The following is a 21,409-nucleotide window of genomic DNA, read 5'->3' as shown; positions in this document are numbered from 1 at the left end:
ACCTCATCATAACATTCCAGCTCTTATACTCAATACTTTGATTAATAAAGGCCAATGTACCAAAAGCTCTCTTTACGACCCTATCTACCTGTGACGTCACTTTTAGGGAATTTTGTATCTGTATTCCCAGATCCCTCTGTTCCACTGCACTCCTCAGTGCCTTACCATTAACCCTGTATGTTCTACGTTGGTTTGTCCTTCCAACGTGCAATACCTCACACTTGTCAGTATTAAACTCCATCTGCCATTTTTTAGCCCATTTTTCCAGCTGGTCCAAGTCCCTCTGCAGGCTCTGAAAACCTTCCTCACTGTCTACTACACCTCCAATCTTTGTATCATCAGCAAACTTGCTGATCCAATTTACCACATTATCATCCAGATCATTGATATAGATGACAAATAACAATGGACCCAGCACTGATCCCTGTGGCACACCACTAGTCACAGGCCTCCACTCACAGAAGCAATTCTCTACCACCACTCTCTGGCTTCTTCCATCGAGCCAATATCTAATCCAATTTACCACCTCTCCATGTATACCTAGCGACTGAATTTTGCTAACTAACCTCCCATGCGGGACCTTGTCAAAGGCCTTACTGAAGTCCATGTAGACAATATCCACTGCCTTCCCTTCATCCACTTTCCTGGTAACCTCCTCGAAAAACTCCAATAGATTGGTCAAACATGACCTACCACGCACAAAGCCATGTTGGCTCTCCCTAATAAGTCCTTATCTATCCAAATGCCCGTAGATTTTGTCTCTTAGTACTCCCTCCAATAACTTACCTACTACCGACGTTAAACTTACTGGCCTATAATTTCCCGGATTACTTTTCGATCCTTTTTTAAACAACGGAACAACATGAGCCACTCTCCAATCCTCTGGCACCTCACCTGTAGACAGCGACATTTTAAATATTTCAGCCAGGACCCCTGCAATTTCAACACTAGTCTCCTTCAAGGTCCGAGGGAACACCCTGTCAGGTCCCGGGGATTTATCCACTTTAATTTTCCTCAAGATAGCAAGGACCTCCTCCTTTTCGATCTGTACAGTTTCCATGATCTCAGTACTTGTTTCTCTTAATTCCATAGACTTCATGCCAGTTTCCTTAGTAAACACAGATGCAAAAAACCTATTTAAGATCTCCCCCATTTCCTTTGGTTCCGCACATAGCCGACCACTCTGATCTTCAAGAGGACCAATTTTATCCCTTACAATCCTCTTGCTCTTAATATACCTGTAAAAGCTCTTTGGATTATCCTTCACTTTGACTGCCAAGGCAACCTCATGTCTTCTTTTAGCCCTCCTGATTTCTTTCTTAAGTATTTTCTTGCACTTCTTATACTCCTCAAGCACCTTATTTACTCCCTGCTTCCTATACACGTCATACAACTCCCTCTTCTTCTTTATCAGAGTTGCAATATCCCTCGAGAACCAAGGTTCCTTATTCCTATTCACCTTGCCTTTAATCCTGACAGGAACATACAAATTCTGCACTCTCAAAATTTCTGCTTTGAAGGCTTCCCACCTACCGATCACATCCATGCCAGAGAACAACCTGTCCCAATCCACGCTTTTTAGATCCTTTCTCATTTCTTCAAATTTGGCCTTCTTCCAGTTGAGAACCTCAACCCTAGGACCAGATCTATCCTTGTCCATGATCAAGTTGAAACTAATGGTGTTATGATCACTGGAACCAAAGTGCTCCCCTACACAGACTTCCGTCACTTGTCCTAACTCGTTTCCTAACAGGAGATCCAATATTGCATCCCCTCTAGTTGGTCCCTCTATATATTGATTTAGAAAACTTTTCTGAACACATCTTACAAACTCTAAACCATCTAGACCCCTAACAGTATGGGAGACCCAATCAATATATGGAAAATTAAAATCCCCTACCACCACAACTTTATGTTTCCTGCAGTTGCCTGCTATCTCTCTGCAGATTTGCACTTCCAATTCTCTTTGACTATTGGGTGGTCTGTAATACAATCCCACTAATGTGGCCATACCTTTCCTGTTTCTCAGCTCCACCCATAAGGACTCAGTAGACAAGCCCTCTAATCTGTCCTGCCTGCGCACTGCTGTAATATTTTCCCTAACAAGCAATGCTACTCCCCCCACCTTTCATTCCTCTGCCTCGATCACATCTGAAACATCGGAACCCTGGAATATTAAGCTGCCAGTCCTGCCCCTCCTGTAGCCAAGTTTCACTAATTGCTACAACGTCATAATTCCACGTGTCAATCCACGCCCTCAACTCATCCGCCTTCCCCGCAATACTCCTAGCACTGAAATATATACACCTCAGAAGATTTTTACCGCCACTCACAACCTTTCTATTAGTGGATTTGCTTGAACATTTAACATCATTTATTTTCACCCCAGCCACACTGTCAGCTATGGTACTGTGGTTCCCATCCCCCTGCAAATCTAGTTTAAAGCCCCCCCAATAGCATTAACAAACCTCCCTGAAAGGATATTGGTCCCCCTGTAGTTCAAGTGTAACCCGTCTCTCTTGTACAGGTCCCACCTGCCCCAGAAGAGGTCCCAATTATCCTGAAATCTGAAACCTTGCCCCCTACACCAGTTCCTCAGCCACTTGTTCATCCTCCAGAGCATCCTATTCCTACCCTCACTGGCACCTAGCACAGGTAGCAATCCTGAGATTACCACCCTCGAGGTCCTGCTTTTCAACTTCCTACCAAGCTCTCTATACTCACTCTCCAGGACCTCCTCACTCTTCCTTGCTATGTCATTGGTACCGATGTGTACCACGACATCTGGCTGATCACCCTCCCACTTCAGAATGTCATGCAATCGATCAGAGACATCCTTGACCCTGGCACCCGGGAGGCAACAAACCATCCTGGATTCTCTGTCACAACCACAGAACCTCCTATCTGCACCTCTAACTATCGAGTCCCCTATCACTACCGCTCTCCTCTTTTCCCCCCTCCCTTCTGCACTGCAGAGCCAGACCCAGTGCCAGAGATCCGGCTACTGCAGCTTGTCCCAGGTAAGTCATCCCCCCCAACAATATCCAATGTGGTATACTTGTTGTTGAGGGGAATGGCCACAGGGGAACCCTGCTCTGCCTGCCCTTTCCCCTTCCCTCGACTGAGCATGTTGGAGGAAGATTGAAAATCTGGCTGAGTGGTGCCACAACACAAACCTCTCACTCAATGTCAGCAAGACCAAGGAGCTGATTATTGACTTCAGGAGGAGGAAACCAGAAATCCATGAGCCAGTCCTCGTTGGAGGAATCAGGTGCAGAAGGTCAGTAACTTTAAATTCCTCGGTGCTATCATTTCAGAGGACCTGTCCTGAGCACAGCACGTAAGTGCAATTACAAAAAAAGCACAGCAGCACCTCTATTTCCTTAGGAGTTGCAAACATTTGCCTTGACTTTGACTGTCTTCTATAGATGTGTGGTGTATATTGACTGGCTGCATCACTGCCTGGTACGGAAGCACCAATGCCCTTGAATGAAAAATCCTACAAAAAGTAATGGATACAGCCCAGTCCATCTCCGATATAGCCCTTCTCACCATTGAGCACATCTATGTGAGCTGCCTTGTTGCAGGATAACAACCCCCATCATCAGAGACCCCAGCCACACAGGTTATGCTCTCTTCTCACAGCTGCCATCAGGAAGGTACAGGAACCTCTGGACTCACCACGACCAGGTTCAAGAACAGTTATTACCCCTCAACCATCAGGGTCCTGAACCAGAGGGGATAACTTCACTCATCTTCATTCGCTCCAACACTGAACTGTTTGCACAACCTATGGACTCACTTACAAGGACTCTTCACCTTCTGTTCTTGATATTTATTGCTTATTATTATTATTATTGTTCTTTTTTTTCCTTTTTGTATTTGCACAGTTGCTGTCTTTTGCACACTGGTTGTCTGCCCTGTTGGTGCGGTCTTTCACTGATTCTATTATGGTTATTGGGTTTATTGAGTATGTCTGCAAGAAAATGAATCTCAGAGTTGTACGTAGTGACATGTATGTACTTTGATAATGGGTTTACTTTTAACTTTGAAGTCTCATATAAGAGAACAGTACAGCACAAGAACAGGCTCTCCATCTCATGATGTCTGTATCAAACAGACTGCTGCCTGTTCATGATCCCTATCCCTCCATTCCAGCATATCCATGTGTCTATCCCAACAGATTCTTAAATGCCACCTGCTATCTACAGATTACAAAATTGTACCCTCTGCACCCAAGTTCCAAGTCTTTAATATATCCACGTGTTAGGCAAAGCAGTAGTCCTTGTACTAGCAACAGAAAATGCTGGAAATACTTTGCATATCAGAGAAGAGAAATAGAGCTAAAGTTCAGATCAAAGACCCTTCATCAGAAGGCCTCAATGATCTTTAATTAGCTTTATATGTCACATGTACATTGAAACATACAGTGAAATGCATCACTGGCATCAACAACCAACACAGTCCGAGGATGTGCTGGGGGCAGCTCACAGTTTCACCACGTATCTGCCTTCAACACAGCATGCCTATGACTTACTACCTCAGCCCTTTGGAATGTGGGAGGAAACCAAAGCATCCGGAGGAAACTCACGTGGGTCACGTGGAGAACAACACAGACAGTGGTGAGAATGGAAACCAGACCTTCCAATTGCTGGTGTTGTAAAGTGTTACACTAACTGCCATGCTACCATGTGGTCTGGTGCAAGACCATTCTGACTAAAAGGCATCAAGCTGAAGCGTTAGATCTGTTTCTCTTCCCAGAGAGGCAGCCTGACCTGATGAATACTTCTAGCATTTTTTGTTTTTTTTTAGATTTCCACCACAGACGTTTTTTTAAAATTTTCTGTTGCAGCTATTTTGTTTCCTGCTACTTACATAATTTTCTATCCACACCCATTAGTCCATTACCTCTAGTGTTAATGACAAACCTATTACTGTATGTGGCACCTTAGCAACTATAGCTGTCGTGTGCCAGGCACCAATATAGATCAGTGGTGATGGAACTTGGTGTGAGAAACACAACAATGGATATTGTCAAGAGATTACAAGTTGTGTGACCAGCCAGGAAAGCATTGGAGTAAAAGAACTAACACTAAGGGGCAAGTTACAGTGGCAAATGAGCTGACTGGTACTAACTGTAAATCTCCATTTTGTCATAGTCATAGTCATACTTTATTGATCCCGAGGGAAATTGGGTTTCGTTACAGTTGCACCAACCAAGAATAGAGTATAAATATAGCAATATAAAACCATAAAAAATTAAATACTATGTAAATTATGCCAGATGGAAATAAGTCCAGGACCAGCCTATTGGCTCAGGGTGTCTGACCCTCCAAGGGAGGAGTTGTAAAGTTTGATGGCCACAGGCAGGAATGATTTCCTATGATGCTCAGTGTTGCATCTCGGTGGAATGAGTCTCTGGCTGAATGTACTCCTGTGCCCAACCAGTACATTATGTAGTGGATGGGAGACATTGTCCAAGATGGCATGCAACTTGGACAGCATCCTCTTTTCAGACAGCACCGTCAGAGAGTCCAGTTCCATCCCCACAACATCACTGGCCTTACGAATGAGTTTGTTGATTCTGTTGGTGTCTGTTACCCTCAGCCTGCTGCCCCAGCACACAACAGCAAACATGATAGCACTGGCCACCACAGACTCGTAGAACATCCTCAGCATCGTCTGACAGATGTTAAAGGACCTCAGTCTCCTCAGGAAATAGAGACGGCTCTGACCCTTCTTGTAGACAGCCTCAGTGTTCTTTGACCAGTCAATTCGTATCCCCAGGTATATGTAATCCTCCACCATGTCCACACTGACCCCCTGGATGGAAACAGGGGTCACCGGTGCCTTAGCCCTCCTCAGGTCCACTACCAGCTCCTTAGTCTTTTTCACATTAAGCTGCAGATAATTCTGCTCACACCATGTGACAAAGTTTCCTGCCGTAGCCCTGTACTCAGCCTCATCTCCCTTGCTGATGCATCCAACTATGGCAGAGTCATCAGAAAACTTCTGAAGATGGCAAGACTCTGTGCAGTAGTTGAAGTCCGAGGTGTAAATGGTGAAGAGAAAGGAAGACAAGACAGTCCCCTGTGGAGCCCCAGTGCTGCTGATCACTCTGTCGGACACACAGTGTTGCTAGCACACGTACTGTGGTCTGCCAGTCAGGTAATCAATAATCCATGACACCAGGAAAGCATCCACCTGCATCGCTGTCAGCTTCTCCCCCAGCAGAGCAGGGCGGATGGTATTGAACACACTGGAGAAGTCAAAAAACATGACCCTCACAGTGCTCGCTGGCAAGGTTTCTCTCTTTGGAACTCACAAACTTTCTCCTCCAAAATTGTAGTACAATTACAAGTGCTCAGGGTAGTTCCAGACAATGCAAGCCAGTGTGTCCTTACTGATTTGTGCAACTGGATAGCAAGTGACTGACAGGCATCACCAAGGCTGGGAGAGGAGAAGATGCAGTGGGCACTATCCTATCCTCATCCAATGACCATACAATCAACCCACACAATCCAAGCAGGGCACAATATGCTGGAATCTGGTACAATGCACAAACTGGGCAGGACAGGGAGCATCTGTAGAAGGCACAGAAATGGACAGTGGACCTTAAGTCAATGCCATCTGGGCCAATTCAATCTTTCTTGAACACAGGGTGTGATATTTCTACTGCAACAAAAAATCTGCTAAAAGAACACAGCAGGTCAAGTAGCATCTCTGGGAGGAAATGAATTGTCAGCTCTCCAGATTGAAACCCTGAAATTCTTCTTCCCTCCCACAGATCAGCCTGACCTGCTGAGTTTTTCTAACAGTTTGTTGCTCCAGATTCCAGCATCATCTTCTCAGTCCTGAAGAAGGATCTCAGCCCAAAACATTGACTGTATCCTTTTCAATGGATGCAGCCTGACCTGCTGAGTTCCTCCAGCATTTTTCATGTGGTCTTCAGTCCCTTGTATCTGACATTTCTACTTTCAGTTCACAAGTACTTCATTTACTGTAGAAAATTTGACTCTTACTGGACTTTGGCAGGATACTTCAGAAATAAAATTTCTTTCGCTGAAGCCTACCCATTTGAAAATGTGTAGGTCACCTTTCTCTACTTGGGTGTCAGGTTACAGTTCTGAGAAGCAGGTTGCTTTACTGTCTTAAAAGGTGATATATCATGGTACCTTGTTTAATGGAGGAGCAACACTCATGAGACTCATTAATTACAAACCGATGCAATGTGACAGCCTGGCTTGTGTTCCTCAGCTCACTCAGGATGGGGCAAATCATCAGGAGTGAGTCGGTTGCTGATATTACTGAAGAAAGGCTTCCCTCAAAAGGCCTGATCCCATTCCATTCCTCTCCTGTTCTCATCAATTTGCCCTCATATTCTACCCCTCACCTGTATACTCATCTGTAATTTACTGTGGCTGATTAACCTACCAAACAACGTGTCTTTGGAGTGAGGAAAGAAACCCACACGGTCCAGGGGAGAACATGCAAACTCCACACTGAAGGCATCCTAGCTTAGGACCACTGTTCCCTCTAAGTTGTGTGGCCGCACAGTAACTGCAAAGCTCCCGCGCACCTAGCCTTTGTTGCTGTGAAGCTGTAATTTTTTGTTATATCATGTTTTATTAAAGTGCTGCATGGTTTTCAGGGCAGGTAAACATTTCCTGCTCAGAGCAACAGTTGGTCTGGGCAGCTGTAAAAAAAAATAAGAGGGAACGTTGATTAGGGCTGAACCTGTATTTTTCTACTAGCTTTGCAACTTTTCTGCATTGTTGCAACCCTCCCAGGTTCAAGACCGAGGTTGCCTAACTTTTAGTCAGACCTGAAACTGACTAAGAACGAGGAAGGTAATCATCCAGGGTTCTGGCCCAGGTACTGCAGTCAAGGATTCAGATGAGGGCAGACTGAGGAAGGTGCTAGTTGCCCTAGTCAGCCAAATAGCCCGTTCCCACGAACTGGGAGGAGGGACTGTTGGGGTCCAACTATCAAGCCACAGATCAGCTACAATCTAACTCGAGCCACCCGCCCACCATTACTACACGTCCCTCTACTGTGCCCCTGAGCAAAACTCAAATTGAGCCCAGGCAACAGCATTTAGATTAGATTAGATTAGATTCAACTTTATTGTCATTGTGCCGAGTACAGATACAAAGCCAATGAAATGCAGTTAGCATCTAACCTGAAATGCAAAGAATAATGTTTTTACAAAATAACTGCGAATAAAAAGTAAATGCTACAGCACACAAATAGAAAAGTACTGAGACAATACAATATGGGTGCAATACTGCTTAGCTCTGTGATATGAAGTTCAGCAGGGTCACAGCCTCAGGGAAGAAGCTTTTCCTGTGCCTGCTGGTGCGGGAACGGAGGCTCCTGTAGCGCTTACCGGATGGGAGGAGAGTAAAAAGTCCACGGTTAAGGTGAGATGCATCCTTGATAATGCTTTTCGCCCTGCCCAGGCAGCGTTTATGGTAGATGTTCTCAATGGTGGGCAATTGAGTGCCGATAATCCGCTGGGCAGTGTTCACCACACGCTGGAGTGCTTTGCGGTCCAATACGGGACAATTGCCATACCACACTGAGATGCAGTTGGTGAGTATACTCTCAATGGTACAGCGGTGCAAGGTGAAGAGAATTTATTCAAGTTTATAGGCAAACATACCCAGGGTATAAATGCCTTGAAAAATAGCTTTTTGCAGCAGCAGTTTAGTTCATTCCAGGATTTGAGATATCATCTGAAAACCTACTTCACAGTTTATCCCCCACTCTAGTATTCCCACTGGAGGAAGTAGATTTTCTGTGTACTCTGTAATAAATCGCAATGATTTTTAAATACCTCCCAAATGCAAGGAATTAATGCCCATCACTTGTTTGAACTGGCAATGAGCAAGATAAAATAGGAGTATATAAGAATTGTCGTGTTTCAATCAGTGTGAAATCTGAGCTCTAAGAGCAGGCGTTCTGGCTCAAAATCAAACATTGCTTCTGCAGTCTTTAATTACAGTATCAAGGAGCAATCAGTGAAACATCAGACTACCTGTGCAGTAAGAGACCTAGGCACCAAGTGATTAGTACAAAACAGTTTCAGGATAGGGGCATGAGGGCACCAGGGGAGGGGAGGAGAGGAGGAACGAGTGCAGTCAGGGAGCCAGGACCTGATGTGCTATGAGGGGGTGATGGGTCCATGAGAGGGTGGGAAGGCAGGATCAGGGTGGGAAGAATACACACAGACTCCAAGCAAGGAGGGAACGAAGAAGGGAGCAGAAACAGGGTAAGTAGGGGGAAATGCATGCACTGGGATTAAGGGACAAAGAGAAGTGAAGCAGACTATTGAGGACACCAACTTTTTCCATAATTCAATTAGCAGATATGTACCTCCATATCATACCTTGATACCCCCGCCTAACAACAATCAACTCAGATTTTCTATAATTCTTTTTATTCTTTTATATCATTGTTTTCTCCCTTCTTCTTTTACATATTTTTTCCTGTTTTATATAAAGATAATTTTCTTTCTTTTTTGTTACATAGATTCTCATTCTTTTATGAAAATTATATACCTTCCTTCTGAACATCTTAATGCTCACACAGCTTTGATGGAGAGGGTGTTTCAGATTTGTACTAATCAACTGGAAGTATTGTGTTTTCAGATTTTATTCCTAAACAGTCAAAGTTTTAAAGAAAGGCCACTCCAAACTGTACCCCTTCCCCACACACAACTCTGTACGCTACTGAGTGGAAGGTTCCCTTTCTCTCTTTCCGAGTCCCTTTAATCGGCCTGATTAGATCACTCATGACATAAGAAATAGGAACAGGAGTTCAGGGGACCTCATTGAAGCCTCCCAGTTTCTGAAAGGCTTCAAAAGAGTGGACAAAGAGAGAAAGTTTCCATCAGGAGAGTCTAAGATCTGAGCTCACAACTTCAAAGTCGAAGGACAGAGAGGAGGAGGCATTTCTTTACCCAGAGGGTGGTAAATTGGTAGCATTCATTGCCACAAAGAGCCGTGGAGGCCATCACTGGGTATATTTAAAGGTAGGGACTGGTTGGTTCTTGCTCGTTAGGGGGTATACAGGGAGAAGGCAGGAGAATGGGGTTGAAAGGAAAATCAAACAAGATTCAATGGAGAAACAGACTCATTGGGCCAAATAGCCCAAGTCTGCTCCTACATCTCATTGTTTTAGGGAATAAACCATATGACGTTCTAAGCCTGATTCACCATTTATCAAGATCACTGCTTGTAGTCTACCACAGCATCATTTTACTGCGCTGTCCCATATCTCGATTTCCTGTGCTCATAGGTCCATCAGTCTTCATTTTGATTGAACATAATGACTGTGCTTCCACACCATTCTGGGGTACAGAATTCCAAAGTTTCACCACACGCTGATTGAAAAAATTTTCCTCACCACAATCCTAAACAGCCTACGTCTTATTCCGAAACGAGACTCCTCAGCCAGGAGCAGCACCTTCCTTACATCCTGCCTGTCAAGTGCCTTAAAGAATTTTGTTAGTTCCAATGAATTCTTAATTCATCCTTCTAAAATCTAAAGGATGACAGTCCACAAGGAATTATAGAAATCTGTGCACATAGCCCAGTCATGCAAACCAGCCTTCTCTCCAGTGACTCTATCTACATTATCTGATTGTCTACATTATATTATTATTTGATTGTTTGTGGTTTTGTATTGCTATGTTTGTACTCTGTTCTTGGTTGGTGCAACTATAATGAAACCTAATTTCCCTCGGGATCAATAAAGTATGTCTATCTATCTATCTGCTGCCTCAGGAAAGCAGACAACGTAATCAGGGACCCTTCTTGCCCCAATTATTCTCTCTTCTCCACTCTCCTATTGGACAGAAGAGAGAAAAGCATGATTGTGAACCACCAGATTCAAGGACAGCTCCTATCTGATTGTTTCTTAAATGTTCCTCTCATAAGCTAAACGGTGAGCTTTCAAACTATTGTTCTACCAATCTACCTCATCATGTCTCTCCAACTTTTTTTTTCATTGTGTTTAATGATTGGTGTAATAATTACATGCAAAACAAAAGCTTTTCACTGTACCTCAGTACCTGTGACAAAAATAAACCAAACAAAAATGGTCTATTCAATTTCTCCTCATGTGACAAAGCTGCTAACTTTGCAGCTTGGGCAGTGACTCCTCACTGCACTGACCCTATTGCAAACGCGTCCTTTCTTAGGTAAAGAATAAAACTCCATGGTGTAGTCCTTTTTTTTGTGAGGGGGGAGTTGGGGGTTTGATGTTATTGTCACTTTTTTTGCGAGGGAGGGGCTTGATACATTTCCTTTCGACAACTCCCACAGTTTTTTCCCCTCTATTTCATAGCTGTCTGGAGAAGACGAATACCAGAGTTGTATTGTACATGCATACTTTGACAATAAAATGAACCTTTGACCCTTGGATGTGGTTTTACAAAGCCTCTCCGTTATTGCATTATTCCTGTGTTCAAATCCTCTCCTAAGAAAGGTTACCATAACACTTGCCTTCCTCAATTCTTGCTGCATCCAGCCTGTTAAGCACTTTAAGAATGTTGTTAGCTTCAATGAATTCTCATCTCATCCTGCACCTGACTTTTGGCATTCAGTCCAAGACCACCCAGGTTCCTTTGAACTTCTGGACTATGCAATCTCTCACCATTTAATATGCTTTTTTTCTTTAATGTACATAAGTGGTTGACCTCAGATTTTCCTACACTATATTCCATCTGCCATGTTTTCACCCACATACTCAGTTTGTCCATGTGTCCTCACACGCTCCTTCATCCTCACACACCCAACTAAAACTGTAGCATCAGCAAACTTAGAAATTTGGCATTTGATCCTCTATGCAACCTTTTTGACACATGTCATGGGCAGCTGGGGCCCAAGCAATGATCCTTACAGTACCATACCAGTCACAGCCTGCCAGTTTGAGAAGGCTCCATTTAATTCCACTGAACATATCCTACCACTAAATATATCTTTACTTCCCCCCACTCCCCTCTATGATTCCCTTATCCATTTGTCCCTCCCTGCAAGCATTCTAAGTGCCCGTTCACCTCCTCTCTCACCTCCATTCACAGCCCCTCCAGGTGAGGCAATACATCACCTGCGAATCTGCTGGGGGCTGTCTGTTGTGTCTGGTGTTCCCGATGCAGACTCCTCTACATCGGTGAGACCCATTGTAAATTGGGGGACCGCCTCGTTGAGTATCTCCACTCCATCTGCCAAAAGTGGAACTTCCTACTGGCCAAACATTTTAGTTCCGATATGTCGGGCCATGGCCTGCTCTTGTGCCAAGTTGAGGCTACCCTCAGGGTAGAGCAGCAATACTTTATATTCCATCTGGGTAGCCTCCAACCTGATGGCATAAATTTCGATTTCTCCTCATTAAAAAAAAACTTCCCTCCCACTCCCCTCTTCTATTCCCGACTCTGACTCTTACCTCTTCTCATGTACCTATCACTTCAGCTTGGGTCACCTCCTCCTTCCCCTTCTCCCATGGTCCACACTCCTCTCTCATCTCGTTCTTCTCCAGCCCCTTACCTTTCCCACCCACCTAGCTTCACCTATTACCTCTAGCTCTCCTCCTTTCCCTCCCCCCAACTTTTTATTCTGGCATATTCCCCCATCTTTTTCAGTCCTGAAGAAGGGTCTCAGCCCGAAACGTTGACTGTTTATTAATTTCCATAGATGCTGCCTGACCTGCTAAGCTCATTCAGCATTTTTTGTGTCTCACTTTGGATTTCCTGCATCGGTAGACTTTCTTGTGTTTATAATTCCACTCCAGTAACAGATTCTGCTGGGCATATTAACCCCTAATTCCATGTGCTCTAATCTCATTGACCAACTTTCTGTTTCGGACCTTATAAAATGTCTTGAAAATCCAAACAACACATAAAAGTTGCTGGTGAACGCAGCAGGCCAGGCAGCATCTCTAGGAAGAGGTGCAGTCGACGTTTCAGGCCGAGACCCTTCGTCAGGACTAACTGAAGGAAGAGTGAGTAAGGGATTTGAAAGTTGGAGGGGGAGGGGGAGATCCAAAATGATAGGAGAAGACAGGAGGGGGAGGGATAGAGCCAAGAGCTGGACAGGTGATAGGCAAAAGGGATACGAGAGGATCATGGGACAGGAGGTCTGGGAAGAAAGACAAGGTGGGGGGACCCGGAGGATGGGCAAGGGGTATATTCAGAGGGACAGAGGGAGAAAAAGGAGAGTGAGAGAAAGAATGTGTGTATAAAAATAAGTAACAGATGGGGTACAAGGGGGAGGTGGGGCATTAGCGGAAGTTAGAGAAGTTGATGTTCATGCCATCAGGTTGGAGGCTATCCAGACGGAATATAAGGTGTTGTTCCTCCAACCTGAGTGTGGCTTCATCTTTACAGTAGAGGAGGCCATGGATAGGCATGTCAGAATGGAAATGGGATGTGGAATTAAAATGTGTGGCCACTGGGAGATCCTGCTTTCTCTGGCGGACATATCGTAGGTGTTCAGCAAAGCAGTCTCCCAGTCTGCGTTGGGTCTCGCCAATATATAAAAGGCCACATCGGGAGCACCGGACGCAGTATATCACCCCAGCCGACTCACAGGTGAAGTGTTGCCTCACCTGGAAGGACTGTTTGGGGCCCTGAATGGTGGTAAGGGAGGAAGTGTAAGGGCATGTGTAGCACTTGTTCCGCTTACACGGATAAGTGCCAGGAAGGAGATCAGTGGGGAGGGATGGAGGGGACGAATGGACAAGGGAGTTGTGTAGGGAGTGATCCCTGCGGAATGCAGAGAGAGGGGGGGAGGGAAAGATGTGCTTAGTGGTGGGATCCCGTTGGAGGTGGCGGAAGTTACGGAGAATAATATGTTGGACCCGGAGGCTGGTGGGGTGGTAGGTGAGGACCAGGGGAACCCTATTCCTAGTGGGGTGGCGGGAGGATGGAGTGAGAGCAGATGTACAAATATACCATATCCACTGGTTTCCCTATCATCTATTCTTCTAATCACATCCTCAAAAGTACGCCAGTGGTCAAATATGATTTTCCTTTCATAAATCCATGTTGATCCCATTCAATCCTATTATTCTTCTCCAAGTGTTCTGCATTACATCTTTCGTTATGGATCCCAGCATCATCCCCACCTCTCCTACATCTACCACCCTCAAGCAACAGAAGACAGGTTGTTGTAACCTATCTTCATAACTTAATCCACCACAATATGATGCACTCATTTAATTCTAAAATCCCTTGCAATTGCCCTTCATCTTCTCCTGAAGGCACTGGCTTCAGAGGTATCCATTGGAGAGTGCATGGAGGCAGGCCAGCTAAGTGAACAGCACTAGAGGTCACAGAATTCTGTCCTTAACTAATACTAGGACAAATACAAAATTGAACATGGCACATCTCCAGTGGCATCTGCTAAGGACAACCACTGCCTACCCTTGCAGAGGTTCCTTAGGGAAGTGCACAGGGGGGTTGATGTCAGAGGATGGTAGCCCTCGTAAAGTCCCTCCCAGTAGGCTGTAATGAGATCAGGGTGTCTTTCGGATGAGGGGAGATATCCATCCATGTGAAAATAGTTTATATTCTAACATCTAACTAGCAGCTCCACCCCCACCCCAACTCACCAAAGAGTTAGTGGCTCCCAATACACTATGAAACCTCAGGGATGGCTTGGGGTTAAGCGAGAATGAATGATCTTGTAGATGGGTTATGAAAAGATGTGATTGTTCTCCTTGAATGAGAGAAGAATGAAGGAGGTTTAACAACAGGAGATCGAAGTTACACCAGGCATTGATAGAGCAAACAGAGAGGAACGATCCCTACTGTAGATCGGTCAGTAACCAGAGCGTACAGGGTTAAGGAAGCTGGCAAGGAGGCATACAGAAGGTTTCTCTTCTGAAAACACAGCTGTTTGCTGTGGAATGCACTGCTTCAGAGGGCAGAGGAAAAACATTTAATAGTAACCAATTTTCAAAAGGAAATTGCGCCTCTCACTCATGCATACACACACACACGAAACAGAAAATGCAATGTGGCCAACTAATCAACATTTAATTCTGATGTCTAAGCTCTAAAAGGCTGTGTTGTTCAAAAAGATGGAAATCCGACAGTGTGGAATATGGGCTCAAGACTTAAGCTCACATCTTCCTGACTGAGGCAAGGAACCGTGCAAAGAATGTCGCCTAAAAACTCCCATGTAACCCAAAGCTGCTACCAGTGAGCCGTTGGAGGCTGCAGGATATAGGCTGGCACAATGCCAGTTCATTAGGGCCAGAGAAGCCAGAACGGTGCCACCCTCAAGAGGGTGGTAGGGGGAGCATGAATGCAACTAATAGGCCTGTTGGTCCTGTCTCTTTGTACCTGGGTTTCATCGCCAACCCTGGAAATAATGCTGACTCAAACGACCAAGTGGGAAAAGGAAATGAGGTAGTAGTCAGCCCATAAGAAGCAGGTGTTATAACACTGAACAGAAATACTTTGTGCATTTCAGACTGACCTTATTATTTCTAGCATGTAATCAGAAACCCAGGGATAAAACACAGGAAAAGTACAAAGAACGTTGCCTATAAACTAGCATGTAACCTAATCTCAATTCAACTTCCATGGCATTTAAATGACTGTTTCTACACGTTTCCTTTATACCTTAGACCAACTGTGGTTTAATAATGTATTCTGCAGTACGCACCTCATAAATGGTTCTTACTGACCCGCAGTTCCCATGAAAAACAGTGGCACCCAATGCCATTTCAAAACACACCACAACCAACAAAATACCTGTCGCAATTTATAAACACAGCAGACAATTTACAGTGAACAAGCTCCCACATAAAGGAATGCAATAATAAGCAGACTGAGGGATAATTATCAGCCAGGACACTTAAAAGAACTCCTCTTTTTTACTACAAATAGTCCCCTGTGACCCTTTTCATTCTACTCAATTAATAGTTTAACAACTCAGCTTAAAAATGATACTCTTAACTGCTGGCCTGGATTTCTGGAATGGGTCTTCAAGCCATGACCACATCCAACCACCTCAGCCCTCAAAGGTTCCCATTTCCTCACCTTGGGCAGCTCGCCTTGCAGCTTGCTTCTGATAGCACTGAGTGTTGCTTGCACAAAGGCCGAAGTGCAAAGGTCGAAGGTGACGGACCATCCAATCAGCAGCAGCTGCAGAAGATGAAGAGGTGCATCTTGAGTTGGCTTGATGCTCCAGTGGGCTGTCTCGGTTTTCCCCAGCCTTTTCTGGGCTTTGTGTTTGGATGAACAGACCCTCTAACGATGCAGGAAATTGTCAATCAGGCATTCTTCATGCCAAATCCCAGTTCAGCCCCGCTGCATGTCAAGTAGAAACAAAGGACAATAACCCCTCTCTCCACCTGTGTGCACACTCGTATAGGTCAGTTTTCTCACAGGATGAAATACATTTCTTTATGAAACATTTAATTGGAAATTGAGCTTATGTTTGCTTCATGTGCTTATATTCTTAAGACAGAAAGTCATGGATTCCAGCCCTGTTCCAGAGCTGAATATCTGGGCACTGATCACTGAGCTGCCCTGAGAAACAGTGTGCTGACCGAGCTCTCTGCCCTTAGGAGGGAAACATTAGGGCAAGATGGAGGCACAAGAAACTACAGATACTGGAACCTGGAGCAAAAAACAATCTGCTGGAAGAAGTCAATGGGTCAAGAAGCCTCTGTGGGAGGAAAGAAGTGTTTCAGTTTGAAACCTTGCATCAGGACTGAGGGTGGAGAGGTGAGATGGCCAGTACAGAGAGGAGATGACTTTCGTACAGAGAGGGCTGTAAGGTGAGAGACAGGTTGCATCAGGTAGGGAGGTAATTGGGGAGGGGGAAGGGGGAAGAGGGAGAAGGGGAAGGGAAAAACAGAAAAGTGATGAAAGGGGAAAATGAAGCTGGAAGACAGCTGCTGGAGGTAGGCAGGGAGGAACACAAAGTGCTAACAGTGCCAGATTTGGCTAAGCGAAGGAGGTGAAAATGGGAACCATTAGAGGAGAAGAGAAAGGTGAATGCTAGTTGGAACAAGATGTTGGATGGAGGATGGGGGTGGGGTTGTAACCTGTGTGTCAGGTGGGTGGACAGAGTCAGGAAAGAGAAAGGAGACAAAGACGGGTGAAAGGGATGGGGCATAAACATGAGAAGATCATAGAATCAGAAAGAGAGGGGTGACAGGGCAGGTGGATGGGGGTTGGACGGGTGGACAGGGTGCAGGACGGGGAGAAGGTTTGTGGGACAGGGAGGAGTGGGCGGGATGGGGGGGCGGGACAGAGAGGAGGGGGTGTGGGACGGGGAGGAGTGGGCGCGGGATGGGGAGGAGGGGGCGGGACGGTGAGGAGGGGGCGCGGAATGGCGAGGAGGGGGCGTGGGACTGGGACGAGGAGCAGCGGGACGGGGAGAAATGCTGTCAGAATCAAGGAGAGGAGCATCGGAGTTCACATGATTAGTGTTAAGGACGTCATACATTATTCTTTCTGTTTGCATCGTGGCCTGGTATGGAAACTCTAATGCGCAGGAGCACAAGAGGCTACAGAGAGCGGCGGACTCAGCCAGTGCTACCATGGGTACAATCTCCCCTCCAGAGGATATCTTCATGAGGATGGTTCAATCTATCATCTAGGACACCATCCATCTAGGCTGCGCCCACTTCCCAATGCTGCAATCACACAGGAAGCACAGGAGACTGAAGACCTCAAGTTTCAATGACAGCTTCTTCCCCACTGGCATCAAGTTCTTGAACTGACCTGAAAAACCTTACTACTTCAGATTACAGGCTTTACTTTCTCTCAATTTTCACTTGTGTTGTTGTGTTTATTTTGATTATTTTGTCATGTAAGTTATATATAATTTAGTTTAATGTAAGTTTATACTTGAATTTGTAAGTACTGAGATGCTGCTACATAATGCTAATTTTCATGCCATTTATACCCTGGGAACACGTAAACAAACCATGACAACAAACATGCAAAATTGAACTTGGATTTGCATGTTTCCTTTGAGCAGAGAGGATAAAGGGGAATTTTTTGGAAACATTGAAAATTATTGAGCTGAAAAGATAGATGGAAACCGTTGTTGTGGCATTAGCATGAATATCCAGAGGTTGGCATTGTGGCACAGCAGGTATTGCTGTTGTCCTACAACTCTAGTGATTATGGCTCCCGCACCCCACCCCGTCTAATTGAAGTTTGCACGTTCTCCCTGTGACTGCGTCAGTTTCCATACAGTGCTGCGGTTTCCTACAACATCCAAAAGATGTTCAGATTAGTAGATTAATTGACTGATGTAAACTGCCCCTTGTGTGTAGGTGGCCGGCAGAAAATTAGGGGGGTTGGGGGAATTAATGGGTATATGAACAGGTCGGGGAATGGGAGCTGGCAAAAACTTGATGAGCTAGTTGGCCTCCTCATACATCTTAATAGGCAAGAAGAATTTAAGAAAACTGACATGGGATTCAAAGACAAAAATGAGGATTTTATTTTTCTCCCCAAGACTGGCAAATTATTACCGTCTGGAATGGACAAGTGGAACTATATAAACTAACACAACCATATTCAAAGGGAATCACTGCTCGGAGATGAACTGCAGATTGTCAACAAAGAGCAGGGGAGTACAAGTAAATGCACAGACCAAACAAGTCTTCTTCCACGATGAAAGCTTCCTACATTTAGTCAATCTCTTGGGCGAATTGGACTGAAGAGAGCCAGTCCCCTACAGCTGGCTGGTGGCAAAGATCATAGAGAAAGGCCATTTGGCTCTATCTGAATATAACTAACACTTAGATTTCTCAAACGCAGCCCACAACTTGGGATGATGTTGATTAGCGCAAGCTGCTTTACTGTCCAAGGCAGAGGAGGAAATGGAATTGGGATGATGGTGTTGTAGAACTGCAGGGCACTTAATAGCTGGCACACATTGCAGAATCTCTCCTCTTGGACTGGAACAGTTCTGTAAGGTTACTGCTACCGCTACTGTACTGTGCATCCACCAGCCCACATCACTCACCGTATGATATTGTTATGAACAAATCAGACACAATTCTGCTTCCTTATTTTTCTTTTAGCCTACAAAAAAGGCCTCCATTCTGCTGACACTCACCACCCACGCACCCGCCCCCATTCCTCATTTGCTCTGGCTGCAATGCAGATTTCCTAGATTAGTCCTTCAAATGGCATAGCTGCTGCTCATCGAGGTGTAACAGAGTGGGGCCTATCCCGCCAGTCTTCATTTGACTGCACTGGTTTAGCAGATGATTAACCTGAGCAAGAGCCCACTTGGCTGCACGCCATTCAAAAATAGATCCAAAAGAAACAAGAGCTAGAAGCTTCCATTCAGCAAATACCAGATATGCGCGTTGAACATTAAAACATGTCTCCCTCAGTAGCCCGAGATGGAAGCATGACTGGTCTGTTGCTGCACCTTGTGGCCAATCACGTGCTTCATCAACTCTTACCTCCACCTATTCAACATTGCATCTGGCACAAGTAGGCTAAAGATCAACTCTCCGACAAATATTCATCACAGGAGGGCAGATGGAGAAAAGATCGCCCTGCATTATCCCTATAAAATTCTTCCCAAATAAGCATATGCAAAATCTTCCCCTCAATACTGCTCCAATATTCAGTCACGTTAACAAAAGTCCAGATAAAGGGTCTTGTCAAAATGACAACTGCCTATTTCCTTCCATAGATGTTGCCTGGCCCGTTGAGTTCCTCCAGTGTTTTAACTGTCCTCCAGATTCCAGATCTGCAGTCTCTTGGCTCTCCAGATGTATAAAGGTTATGTGTCAAGGAGGGTGAGTTGTATATAATTTTATAATGGACATTTTCAGTCAGGGGAACTGTGTGTGTTGAGTGCATCTCTGTCACTATTTTTGGAAAGAATAGGTTGCAGGCAATCACCCCTTAAGTGCACATTCAGTGCATTGCTTCATAAGTCAAGAAACTGCTGCTTAAAGCATAAAGACCGGAAATACTCTTTGATTACATAGCCAACACTTACTAGGCAGCATTTACTTGAAGTTACCTAGCACCTTGACATTGTAAAGCTTTCAACTAGTTTCTAAAGTTAAAACAGTGATCACATCTTAAAGGTATGTAATTAGGTTTAAAATGATTTGGGATGTCCTGAAGCCATAAAAAGGCACTGTAGAAATACAAGCTCCCTCTGTTACTCCTTAGGAAAAAAAGAAGTTGGCAGACTCTAACTCCCCGGTGTTGCTACAGCAAGTCTGAGTTGCCACAAAACCCAGGCCTGCCAAGCTAAGCATTTATTAGTGTATCTGGCAGGATGTGTCTAAGACACAGTGTATAAGGACAGTCCAGTGCCTTCAGTGTATAAGGACAGTCCAGTGCCTTCATGGTAAACTGGGTAAAGACACTCCAGCCTTTCCATCTTAATTCTGCCATGTGCCCCACCATATCCTAGCTTAGGTTAATATTGCTCACGTCAAATACATTTCCAATTCAACCAGCTTCCTCACAAGCTCTAGACCAACTCACTGCCATGAGCCCTGGACCATGGAACTCTGACTCTCACCCAGATTTCTAAATTAAAGTAAGTGCTTAATAAAGTCTTAAATGGGTGGCAATCTTCAATTATGCAAAACAACATTTTCCCCCCTTTTCATCAGCCAGACAGTATCATTTCCCCATTAACTCACAAGGAGACCTGGGAGTGAATGCAGCCCCTTCTAATGGTGTCCATGACAAAAACAAATCCAAAAGGTGGTGCCAACACAGTGTGTTTGCAGCTAGTTCCACCCATTTGTCACCTGTCATCGCCTTAAGATGATCTGGTGCTATGCTGCTAACTCACACCATGTGCCACTCACTCCATGCCTTCCAACCTTGCGATACGACCATTTCTAAAATTCTCTGACTGGCTCCATTGGCAAGGCTAATTAATGTTGAATGGGAACTAGCCTCAACACCTTCGAGGACATCTTCAAGAACTCATCATTAAGAACTCTCTTCATCTAGGACATGACTGCTTTTCATTACCATTAGGGAGGAGGTACAAGAACTTGAGGATGCACACTGCATGATTTTCTCCTTCCTTTGCTCTAATATCAAATTTCTGAACAGTCTCTGAACCCATGAATACTACCTCACTACTTTGCTCTATTTTTGCATTATTTATTTATTTTATATATTTATTATTTAACCTATAATAATATTTAGTGTATTATGGTGGCATCCGTTAGTCTCACGAGACCGTGGATCTGCACCTGGAAGTTTCCAGGGCGCAGACCTGGGCAAGGTTGTATAGAAGACCGACAGTTGCCCCTCTCCACGACATCGATATTGTCCAAGGTAAGGGCAAGGGCCGATACAGCTTGGCACCAGTGTCGTCGCAGGAGTTGCCAGAACGAGGTTGAAGGCAACGTCGGACTGCCTTAGGGACTC

General features: G+C 44.9%; 1 protein-coding gene across 2 annotated transcripts in view; it reads right to left on the bottom strand.

Moving 5' to 3' along the window:
- The window catches only part of LOC134348676 (pleckstrin homology domain-containing family G member 3), a 229,093-nt gene that overhangs the window by 133,300 nt on the left and 74,384 nt on the right, over positions 1–21,409 (bottom strand). Inside the window, exon 3 of one of the 2 annotated variants that reach the window (XM_063052453.1) lies at positions 16,055–16,159. The exons of the other annotated variant lie outside the window; for it this stretch is intronic. Within the exon in view, the coding sequence (XP_062908523.1) occupies positions 16,055–16,159 (105 nt within the window). The remainder of the gene's footprint in view (positions 1–16,054; positions 16,160–21,409) is intronic. 2 annotated transcript variants of the gene reach the window in all.

Source organism: Mobula hypostoma, chromosome 1 (genome assembly GCF_963921235.1).
Source record: "Mobula hypostoma chromosome 1, sMobHyp1.1, whole genome shotgun sequence".
NCBI lineage: Eukaryota > Metazoa > Chordata > Chondrichthyes > Myliobatiformes > Myliobatidae > Mobula > Mobula hypostoma.
Note: the sequence above shows the minus strand (reverse complement) of the source record. Positions and strands in the feature narration are given on the sequence as shown.